The sequence below is a fragment of the Desmodus rotundus genome, chromosome 4 (assembly GCF_022682495.2).
Source record: "Desmodus rotundus isolate HL8 chromosome 4, HLdesRot8A.1, whole genome shotgun sequence".
NCBI lineage: Eukaryota > Metazoa > Chordata > Mammalia > Chiroptera > Phyllostomidae > Desmodus > Desmodus rotundus.
In genome coordinates, this window is record NC_071390.1 from 147,609,085 (window position 1) to 147,632,253 (window position 23,169).

Genomic DNA, 23,169 nt, shown 5'->3' on the forward strand with positions numbered 1-23,169 from the left:
TTGGCCCAGAGATGCAGAATCTTTACCCAAGATTTACTGGGGAGAAATTTGACTCTTAAAAGTTTCACGTGGAAAGAGAAGTTCGGGATTCTGCAGTGGGTCGGGTGTGAGTGCTTGATGAGTGTGTTGTGTGTTTTCTCACGATGAGCCGAAAAGCCGAGGGTCTGTTTTCGGAGGGTGGTTGACCTCCCGCTGTAGCTGCCCTTGCTCTGCGCACCCTGCTGACGTGTGTCCTGGCTCTGCGTTGATTACAGATCTCGTCCTGCCCTTGTAGAGTGAAAGGTGTGCCTATGAGATGAAAGCAGGGAAGTATAAGAAGATTAAACCTGATGCTGGTAGTTTCTCTTTTTAGAAATACCAAGTAGTAATTGCAGCTTCTGAGTCTGCATTTATTTTTGTCCTCTCTCCTTATCCCTCTTGTTTTCAGATGGCTGGGGCAAGGGATGGTGGACACTGTTAATCGTTTCATTGCTTAAACACCATTCTGGACTCTTCTACAAGAGGCAGCCATCCGAGGGTGGGGCCCCAGAGTAATCGCCACACCCTGCAGAGTGCTGCTGCATCCCCGCTCTGCCCGAAGGAGATGGACAGTCATTTCAGGCAGCAGTCCCCGTCTCCACGCTCGGCGCAGGCACTGTGCTGTGTTCCTAACCAGGGACTGGTTTGGACGCAGTTGCAGGGGGAATTGGTGAGTCCTCAAGAACACTCTCTGTTGTCCCCGCAGTGCACGTCTTGCCACAACGACCATCCCAGCGGCTGAGCTCGGATGAGGCCGGTGCATTATGTACAGTGTAGAAGACCTCCTGATCGCTCATGGATACAAGCTGTCAAGAGATGCTCAGGCATCACACGAGGCTCACTATGAGGAGCGCCGGCCGGCGAGGACCAGAGCGAGAGGGGGTCATGGCCTGCTGAATGGGTGTGAGGATGGCCCTGCTGCCTTCCCACATGGTAAGGCGTACCCGGGGACAGGACCCAGGGCTGATTCTGACAAGGGCCGTCATGCACTGAGAGCCCACGGAGAGCCCCCGAGTGCCTCTGCGGCCAGAATGTCTGAGGAGGGGTAAGTGAGCACCCACCATTTTCTTCTGACTCGGGGGTTTGGCAGCGGGTGTACAATGTGTAATAAAGCCCTCCCACTCCTTATACTTGGCTGGGATCTGGGAGGGGGTGGAGGGACAAGAATGCTACTGTCCATTGAGGTATTGGGATGCTCCAGGAGCATCGAACACAGGGCCAGGCCCCAGTAGGCCGTCAATAAACAGTGGTGAGGAAATGGATTCTGTCCTGCTAGGCACTGCATTTCGGTACTCAGCTTCTCTGTTCCCTTGAATCTCTTGATACTGCCTTAGCTAGAAGCCATTTAAAAACTCTGTAAAAGCTAGTTTATGTCAGGCACACCTTCCTAGTACATTAGGCTTTCTTATTAATATGTTCGAATTGTGGTACATTACTGAGTTGCAAGAGGTTTGTGTGCTCCACCATGTGTGAAGAACACCTTTCTTCTTGTGTATTCATATAATTCCACCGGCTCCCAGCCCACGTTTTCCTCACACACACACCGGCCCGGTGCGGGTCCCCATCTGAATGCAGCTGCCTCGGCAGGTGTTTGCTTGCAGTAACAGAAGAGGTTGGTTCCGGGGGGAGCAGAGCCAGCATGGGAGAGGAGCCCTGCAATCTCATCCAGGCTGCTTTGACCTGAAGGAAACCTTTGTCATCACTTCATAAAGCTGTTTGTCTTTAATGCTGTGTTGGGACCAGGCTCCGACCAGGGGAGGAGGGCTCTGACTGTTTTGAGCGTGTCAAGAAACTGTGTGTAACCGGCAAGAAATAGACCTGTCTTTAAGCGAAACAACAGGCACACAGAAAGGGGAGTGGGTGAGTCTAAAGGGAATGAAATAACCTTTAATGGTTAGAAGTCACCTTTTTACAGAAAAGATCTTTTTTGTTCATTGACAGCTTTCAGGCAAAAAGCAGGAGGGATTTTCTCTCATAATGCAGAGCATCTAATACCTTGGTTATTGAGGAAAAACAAAGGCGATTGCCCCTCTTCATGCCCGTTGTAGTGAAAGGAGGCTTGTGTGGACAGGTCAGACCAGCTGCCTGGTGGGGGAAGAGATTCACTGATGGAGCCAGGTTCAGAGGGGGACCCAGAATGGAAAAGAACTTCAAGCTGCTTTTATATAACCTTGTTATTCACAAATTGTGCCTGCTTCCACTGCTCTGTTGGGCTCAAGTCTGTTTTGAGCCATGTTCCCCCAAAAACACACCCTCCGTGGACTTTGGAAGAGGGTGCTTATGGATGAGTTGGCTCAGAATTAGGACCGTTTAGTTATTATACACAGACTTGTACTCGATTTTCTCTTGCCTCCCGTTGCTCCTAGTTTTGTGCTGAGTGTATCTGTACTTTCCACCTTGGATTGTAGGGTCCTAAGAGCTCGTTACAGTGCCAGGTGTGCGGGGAGTTTGTTGTGGGCTCATGGGCGCAGTTCCTTCTTCCCGCCAACCTAACAGCGTTGGGAAGCAGTTTCTAACGAGGCTCGGTTTCTAACGAGGTGCTGACAGTGGCTGTGGGATCCATGAGAATGTGCTGCGCAGGCTGTGTGGGGTCCCCCTTTGTCAGGAAGGTCTGCATCAGAGATGAGAGGTGGGTCCCCGAGTGGGAGGTGATAGAATCCCCTTTAGAGTTGCACACGGGCAGTGCGGCTCCCAACCTCGTCCACAGCTGGCTCAGGACTTTCTAGCCCCTATGTGGTGACAGGTACCTGAGGACCATGGGGGCCACCAGCCCAGCCTCTAGGTGGGTGGGCATCAGCCTGTCTGCCAGAGGCCTTTCCTTCTGTCCTGAGTAAAGTGCCTGGATGAGTGGCTTTGTGTAGTTCTGGGATGTCTTTATACAGATGACAGAGATCTTGACAGATCTGGCCTCTTCCCGTTTCTGTGGTTGGCTGATTAACTTGGGAGGTGTACACTAGCTTTTGGATTGAAGGTTGCCTGGTAGGGTTGAAAAAGAAAATGCATAGTCCATGCTTGTAGAAGTCCATGTCAGTGCCCAAAGCCGCAGAGACTAGCTGAGTTGGGTTGTAATGAAGTGAATTTTTTTTTTTCTTAGTAGCAGATAGAGAACTGAAAACAGGAGGTGAACAAAAACGTGGGCAGGAGGAGGATTATTTTTTCTCATCGGAAAAAAATGTGCATTTGGAGAAAGCAAATAGGTGCTAATAGTTAACAGCTTAAAAATTTAAAACAAGAAAAAGGAAAAATTAAACCAGTAATACTTTGGCTTCTGTAAATTCCAAATCTGGATAAACAAATGGTGCTGTGGCAGGTGCCAGCCTGCAGTCACTGGATGAGTGCCACGATGGCCCTGCAGCCTGGCCTGCGGTGACCCTGCCAGGCTGGCCCTTGGGTCTGTGGGGAAGACGGGGCCTGGGATGGCCCTGTGCAACTCCGAGCCATCAGAGTGACTGGGACACGTCACAAAGGCCCCCTCTTCCTGCGGTTTCTCTGGTGGGTTGAGGTCCACCCTAGAGTGTGCCCCCGTACCACGGACCGGTCCCCAGTGCTCCACTGACTCCCAGGCATTCAGAAGGCCACCGGGGCTGAGCAGAGGCAGTCTGTTTAATTCTGGCACGACAGTGGTGATGTAGGCATGCTGGCAATGTCATTACTTCATAGCCAAAGAACGTGAAGCCCAGAGAGTGTTGGTGACTTGGCAAGGGAGGTGGTGGAGGGGAGCCCAGCTCGGGCCACAGGCCCTGGGCTGCCAGGCCAGCGGTCGCTGGCACTGTGCAGCAACACAGGCTCTGGCCCAACCCTCCGCATGCGAGGCCTGGCCCAGTCTGGAAAGGGCGCGGAAGCCTCTGAGCAGCTCTCACAGTTGCTCAGTGCCGGACCGCACTTCCAGTCCTGGTGTTGGTCCTGGTCCTCTGCCCTCCCAGTGGCTCGCATGGATGTGTAAGTGCCTTCAGAGCCCAGCTGTGTCCCTTTCCTGTCGGGGAGCTGCGCGACGAATGCGTCCAGTCGCACCTGCATCAGATACTTGTGTATCATGCTGCCTCTCTGTGGCGTTGCTCAGGGCTACGTAAACGAAGGTGGTGCTGTCCACAAGCCCGGCGCGGTGGGAGTGATCAGGATTACTTCTTTCCCTCTGATAATTAGCATCAGCTCAGAAGAGAGTTTATGAAAGGGCTGGTCATGTCAAATAAAATTTAAAATAATTATAAAAAAAAAGGAATACAGATATGGGGATTTGGCCAGATTTCTAAACATTCAGGATATGTGTTTCCTGACTTGCTGAAGAAGAGGCTGTGCTTTGAGCTTCCACTGTCATTAGATCAAGTGATACTGAGCACCCAAGATGGGATGAGGAGGACAGTTCTGACGTGAGGAGTGGTGAAGGACCAACCGAACTTACCAAAAAGCTCCTGAGCTCCAGCACTGGACTCAGGACGAAGAGTGTCTTCTCATCTTCCATAGCTGCTTATCCAAACTGACGACTGGAGAGTAATTGTTTTCCATAGTTACCTTCTGCGTTGCACTGGCTGTCTCAGGCTGGAAACTTCGCAAGCATTCAAAGTACGAATGATGGGCTCTGACCCTTGTTGCATGACCCTGCTCAGGGGCCTTCCTGCGCCCCGTTGCCGGCGTTGTCAGCCCCTGGCTCTGTCGTGGGCCCTTCAGTCCTCCTCCTCTGAGCCACACTTGCCTTTCCTATGTCCTCTTCCATTTCCAGGTGCCAGCCACATGGGGTACCATGTGCTCCCCTCTTCCTAAGTCCTGCCTGGGAGCACCCAGAACCCCCTCTTCCCCTTCTCCACAGGAAACCCACCTGAGCAGCGTGACCTTTTCAGCTTTCTCCAGTTAGTTACTTGTTCCCTGGTGTTCTGCCAACACTTTCTCAGCTCCGCAAGGGCTGACACCAGTTCTCCTCTGATTTTGCTAATCCCTGTTGAAGAGTTTTGCATTCATTGAACACTCAAGCATCTTTCAGCAATCAATACATTGGCTCATACCTAGTTCCTTTATGGCAAGGCAGTTGTGTAGGTGCTGAGTGTTTCAGGCCGTTGGCTACTGTGAGCTGGAGGTGGAGAGGGTTTTGCCAGTGAAAGGACCTGTGTGAGGCTAGTTTGGGGAGGTTCCATTGTAAAAGGAGGGGTGTTGGCTTTCTGTTCTGGACGGTTCAGGTGGCAGTGCTGATGTCTTCATTCAGACACACTAACCAATGGCTTCATTTGGAGCAAGGAGGTAGTGGGGAGGAACTAACAGATGCAGAAAAACTGTCAGGCCAGCCAGTCCTGCTGGTACAGTGCCCCTCCTCCGTGGAGTCTGTGGGCGCAGGAAGCTGAGCCACCTGAGCGAATGGGGGCGGTTGCTGTGAGACTGTAATGGGGAGTCTCGCGGGCCATCGGGGGTAGGAAACATAGACTCACGGGCCTCACTCTGTGTGGGGATGAGGAAGCCGGGAGCCCGGAGTGGCCCCTCAGCTGCTGTCTCTCTGGGGTGGAGGCTGTTCCCCTGGGGGACTCCTTGGGTCTCTGCCCCACAACGTCTCTGTCTCTGCATCTCCCTGCACTTCTGCTTTCTCCTTTGCTGGCTGGCCTCTGCCCTCCATGCATGGTAACTCTTCCCAGGAACTTGGGCTCACGGTTGGTGATTTCTCTTCCTCTCTTGCCTCTGGGTCATGGTTTATCTCCAGAGCCCCCTGATGACCACTGCCCATTTCCCTTAGTCAGCTTTCTGAAAGACTTGATAGTTTGGGGCAGCCAGGGGGGCTGTGGCCACGGTGAGGGTAGGGGAGGACTGAACATTGCTGTCTGAGCTTTATGCGCTGTGGGTAAAGGGGCTCCGGACGAGGGCGGTCTCCAGGCTGGGTGGGGGTACTGACCATGCACCCCACACCTGTGCTCTTCACAGACCATTCATTTAGTAACCAGAGGCATTTCCCCTTTGAGTCAGGGACTCCACAGAGCTCATCTAGACCCTAAGTGGTCTGTGAACAGGTTGTGGTGCTGAGACTGGCTTTGGCCGAGACTGGCTGGAGGCTTTGCATGGCAGTCCCTCATGCGCTAGCTGCGCAAAACGTCACCGGCCATGTCCGATGTCACTGCAGCAATCTCAGGTGCATAGCTGCGAACAGGAATGTCTGCAAACCAGCACACAGTCAGCCAGCAGTCTATAGATCAAATCACTTAGTGCTAGATTTTTATTATGTCCTAATTTTTGCCATATAATCAGAAACAGATACTTACTGAATTCATCTTATATGTGACATCTCTGTCCTCTCTCTGGAAATATGAAAAGGATGGTCCTGAAAGCTTCTATTTACAGCTGTGTTCAGGATTATAATGAGAAGTATTATTTTAGTTCAGCAGTTTGCGCTAAGTTTAACTATTTATGCACGTACTATCTTGTTCCAAGTCTTGCTTGCCAACACACACACACACACACACACACAGATTAAGGGGAAAAAAGAGGAGACAAAGGAGAAAACCTAGCTGTTATCTATACGCGGAGGAAACTGCTGCTTAAAATGCAAGTAGCTGTAACTGAATAATACTTAGCTACCATTCAACTATGTAAAACACTGTTATCAGGCATTCACGGTTTCCTTCATGTGTTTCCTTTGAAATATTATAATCAGAGGAAACTGTAAAATAAAGTAACACAGCAGAGGTTTGAATCTAAAAGTCACACCATAATAGGTTGTCTCTGCTCAGCCCCAGGAATTCTGGTAAAAAGTTTTGTTAGTTAACCATGAGAGTGACTTGCAATTATCTCTTGTCATCAGTGGCAGTTGTAGCTAATTAGAGACTTAGCAATCTCGGAGAGCCTCTGATGTGGCAGCGATCTGGGGCATCATCTTGGGAGGTTTATATTTGATCAGTAAACATCCATTCTAGATAGTGCTACTGGATATGGTAAACAGTTAATTTTCAGAGGCTTTTTAAGCTTCTCTCAAATCATATCCTGCTTATGATGGTTTTCCAAAAAAGGAATGCTTCAAGTTTAACATCTGTTTCTATGTAGCTTGTTCTCTTTAGAAAACCATAGTTCCACAAACATTACTTGTCGTTTAGCTTCTTGCTTCATATCCTAAGTGTTAGGTGTTGTTGTTGACCTTTACACAGAGTAAAGTCTGAATCGTTTGAGCTATTATGCTTACGAACACACGTGAAGATTCGGACCTCCTAATTCTCCCATCATCTTTTTGTAAGCTCTTCTTCTGAGGTGTTTGGCTCTTGCTCATAAACAGTGTGTCCTTCCCGAAGTGCCTGGATCCCAGTTCTCTTTCCTGCACACACTCTGCTGTCATTTTGCTCTCACCAGTTTTTCCTGACAAGAAGCAGGTTGGACCCTTCGAACGTGAGGTTTCTGGATGAGCAGTGATGAGAAAGTGCTTCTCTAATGGGAAGACGTCAGCAGCTCAGCCGAGAACTTCATTTGTGCAGGTAGCTGTGTCAGCAGCAAGAGGAGAGTTTTAGTGTTGAGTTTTTTCTTTAGCTAGAGAATTGGATTGGTTAACCAGCTGGGACATACCCAAGGGAGAGACACCGAATAGTAAGAACATGAAACAGGTGTCTAAAAACGATCGGAGTGGGTCTTCAGTTCCACTCACTTTGTTGCAAATGTGACTACAGTTGACCATTGAACAACATGGGTTGGAATTGCAGGTTCAGCCAGCCATGGATGGAAAATGGTGTTTTCACCATTTTCACCAGTGATTGGGAAGCCGCAGATGCAGAGGGTCTAATGTAGGCATTGTTCTGTGCCGTGGTATATAAGGGATTTGACCACCTGTGGACTTGAGTATCCACAGGGTTCCTGGAAGCAGTCCCCCAGTGGATACCAGGAGACAACTGGGGACTCAGAGTTACACCTCGATTTTCCATTGCACAGGACTCGGTACCCCAAACCCTGTGTTGTTCAAGGGTCAACTGTATCCCTCTCAGTTCTTCACAAAGTAGGAACAGCCTAGACTACAATCTAGCTGACATACTGACACGTACCAGCTGTGGGGCCTCAGGGCTTTGGTTAGCTCTCCTAGGGCACAGCGTGCTTGTCTGCCTGGGGAGAGAGGGGACGACTGCCTGTCAGGTTTCCTTGTTCCTGGTGGCTGCCTCCCCTACTCTTCACTGCTCTAAGCTTGCCTTCCAAAGAGCAGAGGGACGGAGGCACAGAGAACGCTCTGTAAGTGTTCATTGAATAAATGAATGAATGTGTAAAAGTGAGGGGTGGTGATAGAAACATGAAAGGGAAGTGAAAACTAGGGTGTTTTTTTTCATCATCCACAGTGACAATGTATGGACTACACTGGGGAAGATATTTTAACTGGGTAAAAATATAATATATCCTTATTAAAGAGCAAATAGGAAAATGCAGAAATAATCTGCCCTACCTGGTGGATTTATGTGAGAGAACATGGATTGGAGCTTGCTCTTCTTGCTTTGTTTTCATAAACTAAATATTGGTTTGTTCTACATCATCATTATGGAAACGGGTGTAGCTTCTTCCTTAGAGACCAGCCAGCACCGGAGGGGCAGAGTCTTGTTGTGACAGTCAGCTATCTCATTGTTTCCTGCGATTGTGAAGGCCTACAGATGACATCTGCAACAAAGACAATGCAGATCTAAAATAATCCCAGGTTGAGACAAACAGTCCTTCTCCTCTCTTTCCTCTGTGCCCCTCACCCTCTTCCTTGGATGATGTGAGGGAAAGCGTTTCAGAATTAAGTGCTCTGAATTGTTTAATTGAGTTAACGATAGTGATAATAACTGAAAACAAGAGTTGAGGATGTGAGACACTTGGCTGCACAGTTTAAATGTATTATCTCATTAACCCTCTCGACAAACTTCAAAAGGAAGGAATTATTACCATCCCCTTAATATAAATGAAGAATCAGAGGCAGAGAGAAGTGGAGCGGGTTGCAGGAGGCATGCAGTTAGGGAGTTGTGTGTTGACATTTGAACCCACACCGGCTGACTAGCTAGTGCCCAGGGCAGAAGCCCACACTCCCAGCAACATTGCCACACTGCTCCCTGCTCGTGCTGTGAGGAGCCTGAAGCCACCCATGGCCTCGCCAACCTGTGCAGGTGCCACCGCCTTGACCATTCTGCTGACCCTGAGGGTTGGCTGCGTGCTCACCGGGTTCCTCCCACCCCCAGATCTGACCACAGGCACTGTCTTCTCATTCCACTCTTACCTGTCTAAGCCCTTTCTCCCTAAAGCTTGGAGTTTTCCCAGAAGGTGATTGTTAACCTGTGGTCAATGCAGGTACAGCCACCAAGCACTCAGATGGGGAGGCCCACGTCTTGAAGGAGGGAGGAAAGGCATTTGCCCTGACTTTCACCTGGGCTTTACCAGAGGTGAACTCAAGTCCAGGAATCTGCGCTGCTCCCTGCCCTCAGCCTGACACGGCCCTCCCTGAGGGTCAGTTTCTCCGCAGTCCCCTCCACCATGATGGCACACAGATGAAGTTTTATAGAGAGGGCTATTTCCATAGTGTAGTACATTGACCATACCAGGACATGCTGAAAAATCAAATCGCAAGCTTCAGGGTCCTTTAAGAACATGTTCTGTAGCAATAGGTAACTGACCCTTCACAGAAACATGTCAGACATCAAATACTGGGGCTGGTGAATATGAGTCACTCAAGAGATGCCGCTACATCTCTGCCCATCTAGAGGAAAAGAACTCCTTTGAGATGCGTGAGGTTCTTTAGGTAACACGAGCTACCTTTGTGCTCAGACTGTGCATCTGGCTAAGACTGGCTGGCCCACCTGGAAGGGAGTGACTTCTGAAGGAATGATTGTGGTCAAGTGCTACAGCCCACTGTGGTCCCGATGTGATGCCAGAGTTTGAAGGCGATGGCAGTACCAGCATCTGCCAGGCTGGCCGACCTGCAACTGGAAGAAGTCACTGGGCCAGAGGCCTCTTTAGTGGGGCCTCCCACCCTCCACCCTGACCTCACAGGGAAGCACAGCTGACTAGACTCTGGGGGCTGCCCACAGGGACCAGATTCAGGATTTTGTTCCTGGAGGAGGGAGGGCATCTATCCCATGACCACTGGCCATCGGCCACACAACAGATGATAGTAAGTTCGTGTGGCGACAAAGGATCTTGGAGTCCACCGAGAAGGTAATCCCAGAGTGTGTGAAACCCCAGTTAAGGTCATTCAAATATTGCCATTCTAAGTAGGCTTTTACTTTGAAAAGAAAGGCAGTATTGTGGTTGAAAGTGAGCCATGTAAACGAACAGCAAAATTTTATAATTTTTTCATCAATAGCTTTTATATATTCAGCAACTAGGTTTACCTCTTTTTCTTTAGGCATGTTGTTTTTCACATGTTTATATTTCAAGTATTTTCCAAACAGTTCTTATCATTTGTTTTGTTGGCATTGTGTCTCTTTTCTGTGCTAAAGCACGGCGCTGGGAGCAAGTGTAACTTCTGTCTCATCTCTGTGCTGTTCTCCCAGGAATTCTCTGCAAAGACCCTGCTTGTCTCATTGAACTTGTCAACACAATTTATTCGGGCTATCGCATTCCACGTTGCTTTCCTTATCTTTTTCCCACCCTGTATCAATGTGTTCAGCATGTTTTTGTAAAATGTGCCATTGTTAAGATTTTTAAAATGTAAATTATTAACCTCACTTTTTAGAAAAAAAATTTCATTTCTTCTTACTTCTTCAAAGGTATTAGAAAATATATCCTTGGCTTTGGAGCCCATCTGAGGTAGAACACATTTTAGCTGGTAATAGACATCATATATCAAAGCCAGTAAGTATCTACTCCTGATAACTTGTGTGAAGGAGAAATTCACCAGAACTATCACCATGTGGGGTCCACTTGTGCCTATCAAAGCGAGGCTCATACTAGGTTCAAAATAGGTGATTAGTAAATATTGGGTTGGCCAAAAGTTTCGTTTAGTCTTTTCCGTGCGATGGCTCTAGCAGCACTTAGTTACCTCTAACTTCATTCAAAACAATGTTGTTAGACTGTATTGTGACAGCTGTTGTATCAGTGTGCATTTTAAAAAAGCATACCAAATTGGTGAATTTTTGTGCAGTCATTTTAATATTGAAGGTGGAAGAAAATAAGCAACATTTTTTACATACTATGCTTTATTTCAAGAAAGGTAAAAATGCAGCTGAAATGAGAAAAAAGATTTGTGCCGTGTATGGAGAAGGTGCTGTGACTGATCGAACGTGTCAAAAGTGGTTTGCGAAGTTTGTTGGTACTATTGACATTCAGGCCAAATAAGTCTTCGCTGTGGGGCTGCCTTATGCATTGGAAGATGCTTAGCAGCACCCCTGGCCTCTACCCACTTCTTAGAAGCCAACAGCGGGAGATAGATGACATACTCAAAATACCCAAATCAATAAAGTTAGTGGTGAGAATAAAAATGCATCTTTTATTTTACAGAAAAAACTAAACAGACTTTTCGGCCAACCCAATAAATGCTTTATAGTTTCCTGTGTCATGTGGACTATTTTAAAAATAGATTATTTAAAATTTCCCAGATGATCTCTCTTTTCCTTAAATTGGGATTCAGGTGCATTGTACAAATAGAAAAAATGTAACCAGAATGCTTAGCCATTTTGATGTTATAGATGGCAGTTTTGACAAAGTGATAATGTAACATTTTGTAGAGGGGAAGAAAACTGGCCACATGACTTGTGTAGGTAGTTTCAGTCTGTTTATATTCTTGTCCTATTTATGTCTCTTTGTCTTCTGATTATGCTCATCATACATAGGTAGACAGGTAGCACTTTGGTATTTGAGCCACCTTTTGACATTTAGGTACCCCGTGAGTTTACTGAGAAACCAGATTATCCATTGAGAGAATGAGCAGAAGCCACACAGTGTGGTTTCTTCCACAAAGCTGTGCACCCCAGGAAAATGTCTGTAAGACCGTAAGGCGTAAGAATGGTGCTTATTAAAGCTACGTGGTACACACAGCCCACACAATACCTAATGATTTATTTCACTCTCTATTAATCGGGTCTGTGATAATTGAAACTTCTAGTTATACTCTAATTTTTGTCTTGCCTTTGGACTTTGCATAAAGTCTAAGACCCTCTAGCCAGGAGGCGCTGAGGAGCTTTAAATGGTTCCTCTTCTACAGTGTTTCTCAGGCTATGGATGGGAGTCACAGAGGATTTCTTAAGGGAGGGGACCGTGGCTTCCAGAGCTCTAGACTGTGATTTACCAGCTCACCTGGGTGGGTGGGTACAAGGGAGATGTGCATGCCCCCCTCATGAAGCAATAGCTAATCCCTGTGGAACCTGGCCCACGAAGTGCTCTGCTGAGCATTCAAAACCTAAATGTTCAAGACCTGATTTTGATGACAACAAAAGCAACAAAGAATGGACCTTCAGCCAGGCCCAGTGTTAGGCAGCTTGCACTGTGTTTGAGTAGTAAATGCAGAAGCGCTTAGGCTGCTCAGTGGCAAATGCTTTACCTCGAGTTGCTCTTAAATAATATTTTCTACTTTTTCAACCAATAATTCAGTTTTGCTTTAAGTGGCTGCTTAACAAGTTATCGGGGGTTGGAGGTGGAGGCAGGATTTGAAGAAGTAATTCCAAAATAATAATAATGGTAAGTAATAGATTTTTGCTATTCATTTACTATCTAGGCTCCTGCAGAGCAGCAGCCTCCTGCCTGTGTTCTGGGAGCGGCCCTGCTGCTCCCGGTCCGGCAGTCCCCAGGCTTTGCGTGCTGCGGTAGCACCGCACTAGGAGCCTCTCCCCGTTCCCTGCCGTCTCCACTCTACCTTGCTATCAGTTGAAAAGCGGACTGTCTTGTAGAAATTGTTTGAAACCACAAATGACACGCAGACACGTGAAAAAAATTAACCTTACTAGTGATCAAAGAAATGTAAACTGAAACCAATGAGAAGTTATTTTCACTCATCTAATAAGAAAAAAGATGATTGTAATAACAGAGATGGGAAAGGTTCAGCAAGACCACCTGTCCTCTGTACCACCCCAGGGGATATAATTGGAATGGCCGATCTCAGGTCAGGTTTAACAGTATAACATAATGTCCCTCATCTACTGATTCCTTTTCTAAGGATTTATTCTAAATGATAACCTAAGGCATGCTTAGTGTTTGTGAACAATAGTGTTTCTCAAAGTGTATTAGAATGTAATCTACACAGATGTCCAACGGTGGTTGAGTAAACCGTGTACATGTGATAGAATACTAATCAATTGAAGTTGCGCATTTGAAGAGTTTTCATCACATTGGAAGGAGTAAAGCAGAGTGGCTCACTGAAAGGGCTTTGTGGTCCCGCTTCTTGGGTTTGAACTCGTTCCCTACCACTTAAAAGTTGTGTGACTTGAGAGAGTTGTTTAACCTCTCTGTACCTCAGTTTCCTTGCCTGTAAAATGAAGAAATAATGGTGGTTGTACAGTTAATGACAAAATTCACTTGGCATGCTTTGCATAGTGCTTGACACATCACAAGTGCCCAGTTAATGTTAGTGTTAACCTTTGTGCCTCGATTTCCTTTGTAAAATAGGAATGAGAGTAGTCCTTCCTCAGAGGAGTGCTGGTGAAGCTTAAATGAATTTGTATCTAGAGCTCACTTAGTAGGGACCTAGCCTATGGCAGCAGCTGTGTATCAGCTGTTTGTACTACAGGTTCCGGGGAACAGACCCCTGGAAGAGCACTAAGGCTGTTTGAAAGCCTTGCACACACAGGCTAGAAGGCATCAGAGTAACTGTCTCTGGGTAGAAAGATTATTAGTGATGTTTGGTTTTTTACTTTCCTGTATTTTTCCAAATCTTCAACAATGAATACATATTACTTTTATAATTTAGAAAGCAAACAACTGTTTTAGAGTTGAAACTTTTTCCGCTTGCCCCATGGTTAATCCGAACAGTTGAGTGCCCCAAGCTTCCTTTCAGTGACTGGCTTTTCTCTATGAAAGTCCTAATGTCTGGTGATTTGCAGGCAGTTGCTTGGTGTTTGTGTACACGCAGCGCTGTTACTCAGATCTTTTCTTCGGCTGCATCTGAATGGTGCCTTTACACTTTGGATGCATGCTAGAGTCATTTGAGGAGACACTGAAATACACCGGTGTTGGGCTCCGCTCTAGACTGATTACATCCAAATATAAGGTGATGGGCCCTAGGCACTGGTATTTTTTTCTTTATGTTTTATGTTTTATTGTTTATGCTATTACAGATATCCCCACTTCTTCCCTTTCACCCACCTCCACGAGGTCCCCACTCAGGCCATCACCACTTTGCTGTACATGTCCCCGGGCCATGCATATACGTTCTTTGGCTAATTTCTTTCACCTTCTTTCATCTACTACCCCTCTACCCCTACCCAAGCATTGAAATTTTCCAAAGGCTCACAAGGAGACTCTAATGGGCAGCCAGGTGGCAAACAGCAGCCTGGAACTAGGCACTTACACTACACTGTGTACCATTTCCTGCCTGGCAGAGAGGTCTGCCCATGAACAGAGCCCCCTCTTCCTCTGGTCAGTCTCAGAGTCAGCCTTGGAAGTAGTTCCCACATTGTCTAAAGGGAAGACTCCCTTAGGGTACTTGTTAAAATGCAGTTGCACCCCTACCCCCTATCTGAAGCTGACTTCCAGGGGGAGAGACTTGGTTACGTGAGTCTTTAATGAGCCCACTGATGAATCTTACCGTGAGGGAAGTGTAGGAACTCTGCCAGAGCCATGGCTCTGTCCCAGCTGCACACTGGGGGTTCCGGGGGAACCTGGGAAGACGCTGGTGCCTAGTCCCCCTCCTGCCTCCAGAATTTGGACGAGTTGGAGCTGGCATACTGCCTGAGTATCGGGAGCTATAAAGTCCCTCCAGATTCTGATGCAGTCATGGTTGACAACCACAGGCAGTGGTGATTCCCAAAGTGCGGTGCCGGGACCAGCAGCATCAGCATCATCTGGGGACCTGTTAGAAATGCTCATTATGTTCCACATATGAGGGTGTCATACAATACTTGTCTTTCTCTAACTTCACTTAGAATTTTACCCTCAAGGTTCATTTATATTGTTGCAATGGCAAGATGTTATTCTTTTTTATGGCTGAGTAGTATGTCATTGTTTCAATAACTCATAGCTACAGAGAACAGATGTGTAGTTACCAGAAGAGGAGTGGGTTGGGGCTGGGCCAAATGTGGGAAGGGGATCAATTGTACGGTGATGGACAGTACTGAGACTTTTTGGGGGTGATCACTTTGTAGTGAATACAGATGCCGAATTATAATGTTATATACCTGAAACTTAAAGAATAATTAAAAATGCACCTTATGGAGCCCCGCCAGGCCTGCTGAACCAGGAACTGGGGATGGGACCCAGAAGTCTGTGCCTTAGCAGACCTCCTGTGATTCCTGCACACGGTGGAGTTTATGAACCACTGCTATAGGGCGGGGCTGTGGAAAGCAGGTTCCCAGACTGGCTCCCTAAGAGCTCAGTGATTTGGGCTGAGCTAGGAACGGACTCCCGGAGGCCCTAGACCACACTTGAGAATCATTGCTCCCGGGCTCACCCTTGTTCCCATGGGCATTCAGAGCTATAAGGGCCTCAACATCTCTCAAGTGTAACCAGTGTCCTCATGTCTTGTGTGCAGCCTGTTGCTGCCGCTCCTGGGCCCTTGGATGGCACAACCCGTGGCTGCCTTCCAGCCATAATTAGTGGGATGTGTTTTTTTTTTTTAAAGCCGACAAGTACTCTGGTTGGGCATCTGTTTTTTCAAAGTACTGACCCACGTTTGACTTGGAACACCAGTCACAGAAGCAGCGGCATGCGCTTCCTCCCTCAGTGTAACTTGTGCCCCTTTGTTTTGTAGGTTTTATCATCCGCCCATGCCAGCATGGTCCACTCAGCACCAGGGCGCTCCCAACCACGCCTATTGGAGAAGAGGACAAGAGGCCAGTGGCGTGCGGGGTGCCAGAGACCGAGAAGACCTGGAGCTCAGAGGAATGGCCCAAGCCCCCAGCCTGCCCGTCCATGTGAGGGAAGGTCCATGGGAAGTTGGAGGAAGGACAGAGAATGTGATGAAGAAGGCAGTTTGGGAAGATGAGCTGAGAGTGGCAGGTCCTGCCAAGTGGCAGAACGTAAGCGTGGAAAGCTGGAACCAGCCGAGGAGGTTAGGAAGGCAGATGTCTGATGGTGATGGGGAGAAACTGTTTCAAGATCTATATCCATTTGTGCGAGGAGAGCACGTGCTGAATGCCCAAAGCAAAGGAAAATCCCGGTCATTGCCCAGAGTTCTCTCCCCCAAGAGCCTGAGCTGCATGGAGATTCCATTAAGCCATGGGCACTTACCAGGTGTCCCTAAAATGCCATTTTACCCTCCAAATTGTGCACCGAGTTTGGAATCCACAGGGAACCCTGAGCAGGGTGGCTCCTCGGTCCCTTTACCGTGGCCAAAGTTTGGGAGACCCCTCAAGCCTCCATCCTACAACTCCCACCAATACTCTAGGGGAGGTGTGGAGAACAGCGACTGTGCAGACAGCCAGCAGACAGACCCGAGTGACCCCTACTTAACCAGAACTAATAACCCCCGGCAGGAGCTCGGCCTGCCGGACACTGGTCTGGAGCCGCCCATGTACGTGCCTCCACCATCATACAGGTCGCCACCCGAGCACATCATAAACCCCTACCTGGAGGATGCAGCGCCCGGGCAGGTGTGTGATGGTCCCCGTCATCCGACTGAGGAGGCTGCTGCCAGCTGTCAGTTTCCTTCTGGTTCCTTTGCAACTGGGAATGAGGATGGTGGGAGCCCACACTCTCCTCACAGTTTCTCACAACAGCCCCATCCCATCACTGCTTGCGATGGCTCTGTTCTCTATATTCCCTTTGATGACCCACGAATACGACACATTAAACTGTCCCGACCCCAGGGTTTCTGTAAGGAAACAAAGGTGGATGAGAAATTGCACAACTCCGGTCTAGTCTCTGCCCCCGAGCCAGCCCATGGAAACGTGCACCATGATGGTGCCGTTTTGAACCCACAGAGCATCATGCCCCCATCGGGGAGGAAGAGAGTCCCTGCCCTTGCCGATCCCAGTCCCTGGTGGCTGTGGGGCCAGCTCCCTGGGGAGGGAGAAAATGGTGGCTTTCCTGACCAAAGAGACCACTGTGTTATGAGAGGACAGTGGCCTGATGTGAGAGGCAGCCAACATGGACAAGCTGAAAGCCAAGTCTCCTCCCCAAACCCACAGGGCGAGAGTACCTGCGAAACCCAAACCAAGCTCAAAAAGTTTGAAGCTGGGATTCAGACCAAGAAAAGTTCAAAGAAAAAAGTCAATGAGACGATATTTTGTTTGGTTTCCGTCCCAGTGAAATCGGAATCACATCTGCCAGATACAGATACCAACAACAATGACTTAAAGCAGAGTACTGATAAAAAGCATGGGCCTGATAAGAGCATGGCTCTGCAAGAACAGAGTCTGCTGAGCACGTCTTCCACCGACCTGGAGCTGCAGGCTCTCACAGGAAGCATGGCCGGGAGAACAGAGTTCCCAAAGCAAGAGCTGGGGCAACCAGAAGAAGGCAGACAAACAGATGACCTCAGATTCATTCACCCCACGAAACACAGAGAACTCCAGTATTCTGGCTCGTGGCCAGGGTACCAGTACAGAGATCAGCAAACACAAACCACTTTCACGGAAGAATCCAAAAGCCTGCAGCCCATCCCTGCTGAGAAGTCAGGAGGGTCACCTAATACAGTGCTGACTCCCAAATTTCTAGACCCTACTGCCTCCAAAGCTCAGATGCACACGGCATTAGTTTCCAGTGACCAGTACCAGAGGCCAAATGTTCACCACCTGAAAGGTCAACTGTCCCTCAACCCTTCTAGCCACAGTGCTTTTTCAAGGACTTCCTTATTCGCAAACCAGGCCCCTGTGCCAAAAGTGGGCCGTAGTCAGTCCTGCATAGATAGCCATGGACGTGGAGCCAGCCCCGCATCCAGAAGCGAGGTGGTGAAGGGGGCAACCACAGGTCCATGCAATAGTCAGCAGCTGTTTGGTCAGTTTCTTTTAAAACCAGTTAGCCGTCGCCCCTGGGATTTGATAAGTCAGTTAGAAAGTTTTAACAAGGAGCTTCAGGAACAGGAAGAGAGCAGTCATAGCAGCAGTGGCAGTGAGGACAGTGAGACTGAATGGCAGCCAGAAGGCCATGCTGACTGCACAGCCAAGAGCTTGGGCTTCAGTGAAGATAGCCAGGAAAGGAGGGTGGAGGAACCGCCAAGGAGGCCGGTGCTGGGGGAGCCTGCGTTCAGGTCAGGAAGAGTGAAGAGCAAGTCTGAGAGTTGGAGTGAGGAGCAGAAGCCTGCCACCTGCCACCAGGGTGCTTACCCACAATGCCTGGGCTCGGGGGTGGAAGACGACAGAGGTGAAGCATTGCCATCAGCACAGGGGAGCTTGATTACGGAGAAGAGAAACCAGGAGGTTGGGAAAAGAATAAAGGAGCTAGCACTCAGCCCAGGTCCTGTGAAAAGAATGATGTCTTCTAGGTCAAGTGACACAGCGTCCTCGTCCCATCCCGCTAAACTGAGGGAGCCCCAGCAAAGGCAGGAACTCCCCAGTGTTGTAAGGTCTGTGGAGCTGAGCCAAGCAACCCCTACGAAGCCTGGTGGTGGGGAGAACAGGGACATGGTGGTCCCACTCTCTCTTGCCAACAAATCTCGAGGACTCTCAGCCCCAGACTTGAGGTCTGTGGGGCTGACCCCAGCCCAAGAGCAGAGTGCCAATGAGTTAGATAGGTCTTCAGGTGAAGCGAGTGCAATAGAAATCCCCCCAAACGAGTCCCTTCAAGCGAGGGCTGCAAGGATCCTGGGCATTGAGGTGGCAGTGGAGTCCCTGCTGCCGGATGCCAGGGGAACGGGACATAACCAGCACCTGGAGCATGATGGCAGTGCTTGCAGGTCAGCGTCCCCTGGGGAGGAGCCAGTATCCAGGCCAGCACAGCTGGATGACCCCAGAGAGTCCACTGATGCCTTTTATGGCAGGAGAAAGTGTGGCTGGACTGAAAGCCCTCTGTTCGTAGGGGAAAGGGACAGTGCCCGACGGGCGCCCTGGACTTCTGATCACTCAGGTGTAGATGGAGTCATCCCCAGCAAGGCCCCTGACCCCGAATCTCAGCCCAGCGCCCCGGAGTCCAAGCCCTTCAATCACAAGGACACGGGAACAAAACCACCATTCAGGTCCACTTTGTTCCACTTTATAGAAAGGACTTCAAGTGTGGCAGGCTCGGAAAAGAGGCTCAGAAGTACTTCCAAAGTGATTGAAAGTTTACAGGAGAAACTGGCTTCTCCCCCTAGGAGAGCCGACCCTGACCGCTCAATGAGGATGAAAGAGGTGAGCTCCATGTCTCGGATGAGGCTCCTGAGCTCCCGGAGCACGGGTTCCGTGGAGGATGCCGAGGAACTGAAGACTGAGAAGGGTCCAGGGGCTCAGGCTGGAGGCCTGGTGTCTCTGACCACTGGGGACCTGGCCTGGAAGGCAGGAAATTCATTCTCTGTCTGCAAGGGTGCCCGCCCACTGGAAGAGAACGGGCATCTGGCAGCAGGAAGGGAGAAGAAGAGCTTGGACCAGGACTTCTGGTGCCCAGGTGAGGAGTCAGGCAAGAGGCTGGGGTTCAATGTTAATTTGGCATCCTTGGGGCATAAAACAGCAGGTTGATAGATAATGAATATTTGCATATTCAGAAAAGAACAAATTGATCCTGCCAATTATTGTACCAAAAGAGTCTTCATTTTACAAAGAATTATCTAGAAGCCTTCCTTAAAAATTGAGTCTTGTAATATACTTTAAATGATTATGTCTTTATATAAAATATTTATGTAAATTGCTGTATAAAAGTATCCATGTAAAAACTTTCTGCGTGCCTTACTGTGATGAGATGTGTTGATAGAGTATTCTCACTTTGGTGCAGGCACCTTGATAAATCATATAAGGAGACCACGGCATCTGTGCCCTGCTCTCTCCCAAACACTGGTATTCGCCCAGGTAACCTTCATCGCTCTTTATTAACCTACTGAGAGCAGACACACAGGTTGATGTAAATAAACTACCTGTCCCACAATGTTGTGTCTCACGTTTCACCTTCCAAATTCTTTTGCTCGTGCCCCCGCCCCATTTTTATGTTTTTACTACCACACCATTTATGAAACTTGAGTAGACAAAAAATAACAGTTTTCACTTTCTCCACACCACACCCCTAAAAAGTTCACTCATTAATTCTGTTTCTTAAAGGCCCCTAAGTTCTGATTTTGAAATCCCAGGTGAGATGATTTTGGCAACAGCACCCTGCAGGCCTTTGGGCCTCTCCATCCTCTCACTCAGGACATCTTTAGAGCCTTCTCTGTTTCATAAAGCCACCAGGTGGGTTCCCAATGACAGGAACAGTGTGGTTTTCCTCAAGCACAATTTCATCATCCCAGCTATGACACAGATAGGCTGGGAGACCTCTCAGCATCTCTGTTCAGACGCTTCCGTCAGGGGCTGGAGATTGTCAGTTACATGTGCAAAAATGATCAGAAGAAGAGCTGAGGTAGTTACCAAAAGGTCTGCATCGTAAACCACAGACTGGAAGGGACCTCAGGTCATTCATTCAGACCCTTTCATAGTAGGGGAAACTGTGGCCTCTGAGGTGAGTGTCACTGCGCTGCCTCAGGCCCCAGCCCGACCTCCTGGGCCAGGCCCTTCCATCTCCTGGGCTGCCCCAGCCGTGTGGGTCCCCCGCCCTGCTCCTCTGTTTTCTGTTTTGAAATCCAAGGAAGGATTTACTTGTTTGTTTACTTTTCCATAAGGACAGACATCATCTAAACATCTCCATTTTTACAGTTCAGAATGTCAGTGTTTTTTTCAGCTTCCTCTTACTTGCTTCGAAATAGATTTGATCTTTGTGGTGATTCTTTTCTTTTCTTTTTTTCTTTTCTTCCTCCCGTTTCCCTCACCTCCCTACCTTTTGGCAACTATCAGCTTGTTCTCTGTGTCTGTGGGACTGTCCTGTTTTGTTTCCTTTATTCATTTTGTTGAGATTCCACATATAAGGGAAAACATATGGTATTTGTCTTTCTCTGACTTATTTCACTTAGCATAGAACCTTCTAGGTCCATCCATGCTGTGACAGTGGCAAGATCTCATTCTTTTTTATTACTGTGTAATATTTCATTGTTTGTACGTACCACAGCATTTTCATCTACTTGTCTTCTGATGGGCACTTGGCTATTATAAATAATGCTGCAATGGAATAGGGTTGCATGTATCTTTTTGAAGTAGTGTTTTTGTTTTCTTTGGATAAATACCCAGAAATGGAATTGCTAGATCATATGGCAGCTCTAATTTTAATTTTTTGGAGAGCCTCCATACTGTTTTCCACAGTGGCTGCACCAGCCTGCATTCCCACCAACAGTGCAATACAGTCCCCTTTTCTCCATTTCCTCACCAACACTTGCTGTTTGTCAATTTTTTAATGACAGCCATTCTGACAGGTATGAGATGATACCCCACTGTGGTTTTACCTTGAATTTCTTTGATGATTAGTGATATTGAGAATCTTTCCATGTCTGCTGGCCATCTGTATGTCCGTGTTGGAGAAGGGTCTATTCATGTCCTCTGCTCATCATTTAATTAGATTGTTTAATTTTTTTGGTGTTAAGTTGTATGACATATATTTTGGAAATTAACCCCTTATCAAATGTATCATTAGTGAATATCTTCTCCCATTCATTAGATTGCCTTTTCCTCTTGTTAATGGTTTTCTTTGCTGTGCAAAAACTTCTTAGCTTGATGTAGTCTAATTTGTTTACTTTTTCATTTGTTTCCATTGCTTGCCCGAGGAGATATATCAGAAAAAATACGACTAAGAGAAATGTTGGAGAGTTTCTTATAGGAGTTTTAATGTTTCAAGTTTTACATTTAAGTCTTTAAATCCTTTGGAGTTTATTTCTGTGTATGGTGTAAGAAAGTGATCCCATTTTATTTTTGCATGTTCCTGTATGGTTTTTCCAACATCACTTAGTGAAGAGACTGTCTTTACCCCATTTTATATCCTTGCCTCCTTTGTCATGGATTAACTGACCATGGATTAAGTGAGGATGAAATCCAAGAATTTAAAATAGATGGAAAAGATCACTTGTTTCATCTAGAAGAATACAGAAATTTTTGTTAAAAAAGTCTACTTGGCACTTTTTAAATTTTCCCAGAAATGCATTATAATTCTTAGGACTGTTAGCCAATGTTACTCTGTTCCTTATGCAAAATACTACATTATTGAAATAACTGACTTTTCAGGGCCCTCTTGGATCAGCTCATCTGACAAATTTGGTCTTTGCTGAGGATGAGATTCCTAAGACTGTGGAAAAAGTGTTACGCAGCCCATTTTTGAGCTGTGGGAATTATCAGGCTTCGCATGATTCCTCCTCTCCTGCTCCCCCCGCCCCCAAATATGCCCATTCACTTTTAAGTGCTGGTTAAAGAGACAGCAGAGGCTTTTAAAGTGGGTTTCTTTTCCTATAAAATCAGGATGATTTTATTAGTCCTACCTCATCCTGAGAATTAGAAGGACTTTAAAATAAGACAAATCCTATTAAAATAAAACACCAGTTTGTAAAGATTTCTATGTCCCAGTCCAAGGCCACATATTTCAGGAAGTATTTTATAACATAATTTCTAGTTCAATGAAGCACTCCCTCAATTTTTAGTTTGGTCATTTGGCATGTGAACGGGATGGGATAGGCATTTGAAAACACCTGGAGAAGGCCAGTTTTAATTTGAGCCATTAAAAACACCACTCCTGTGACGTTATTTTTTTTAATCATAGTTACTAACAAGTAGAAATACTTTTCTCTCTCTCATCTTCTGATGTGTTTGTTAATGCACAATAAAATGACGAAGAATCTGACAGCAGAGAGCTGCTTACGCTGACCGACAGCTACCTCAGACAGTCCTAAGTGACCGCGTAGCCGGACGCCACTAGGGAAGGTTTCTTACACACGCAGCGGTCCGGGGGACACGCCATGGGTCATTCCGGGGACGGCCCTGGGCCTCATATTCAGATTCATTCTTTAGAGGAGCCATAAGCCTGAGGTAGTACAACTTGACATATATTAAAGTTTCTCCTCATCGTTACTTTACAAATTAGAATAAGGCCTTGTTGCTTTGTTGCTGATAAACTTGTGGACTT

General features: G+C 47.5%; 1 protein-coding gene across 4 annotated transcripts in view; it reads left to right on the forward strand.

The window, feature by feature from the left end:
- The window catches only part of JCAD (junctional cadherin 5 associated), a 45,926-nt gene that overhangs the window by 15,873 nt on the left and 6,884 nt on the right, over positions 1 to 23,169 (forward strand). For all 4 annotated transcript variants that reach the window (XM_045182794.2, XM_053922592.2, XM_053922593.2 and 1 more), the window contains 2 exons: positions 725 to 1,063; positions 15,821 to 19,590. In XM_045182794.2, coding sequence (XP_045038729.2) covers positions 783 to 1,063; positions 15,821 to 19,590 — 4,051 coding nt within the window. In that variant the 5' untranslated portion in view covers positions 725 to 782. The remainder of the gene's footprint in view (positions 1 to 724; positions 1,064 to 15,820; positions 19,591 to 23,169) is intronic.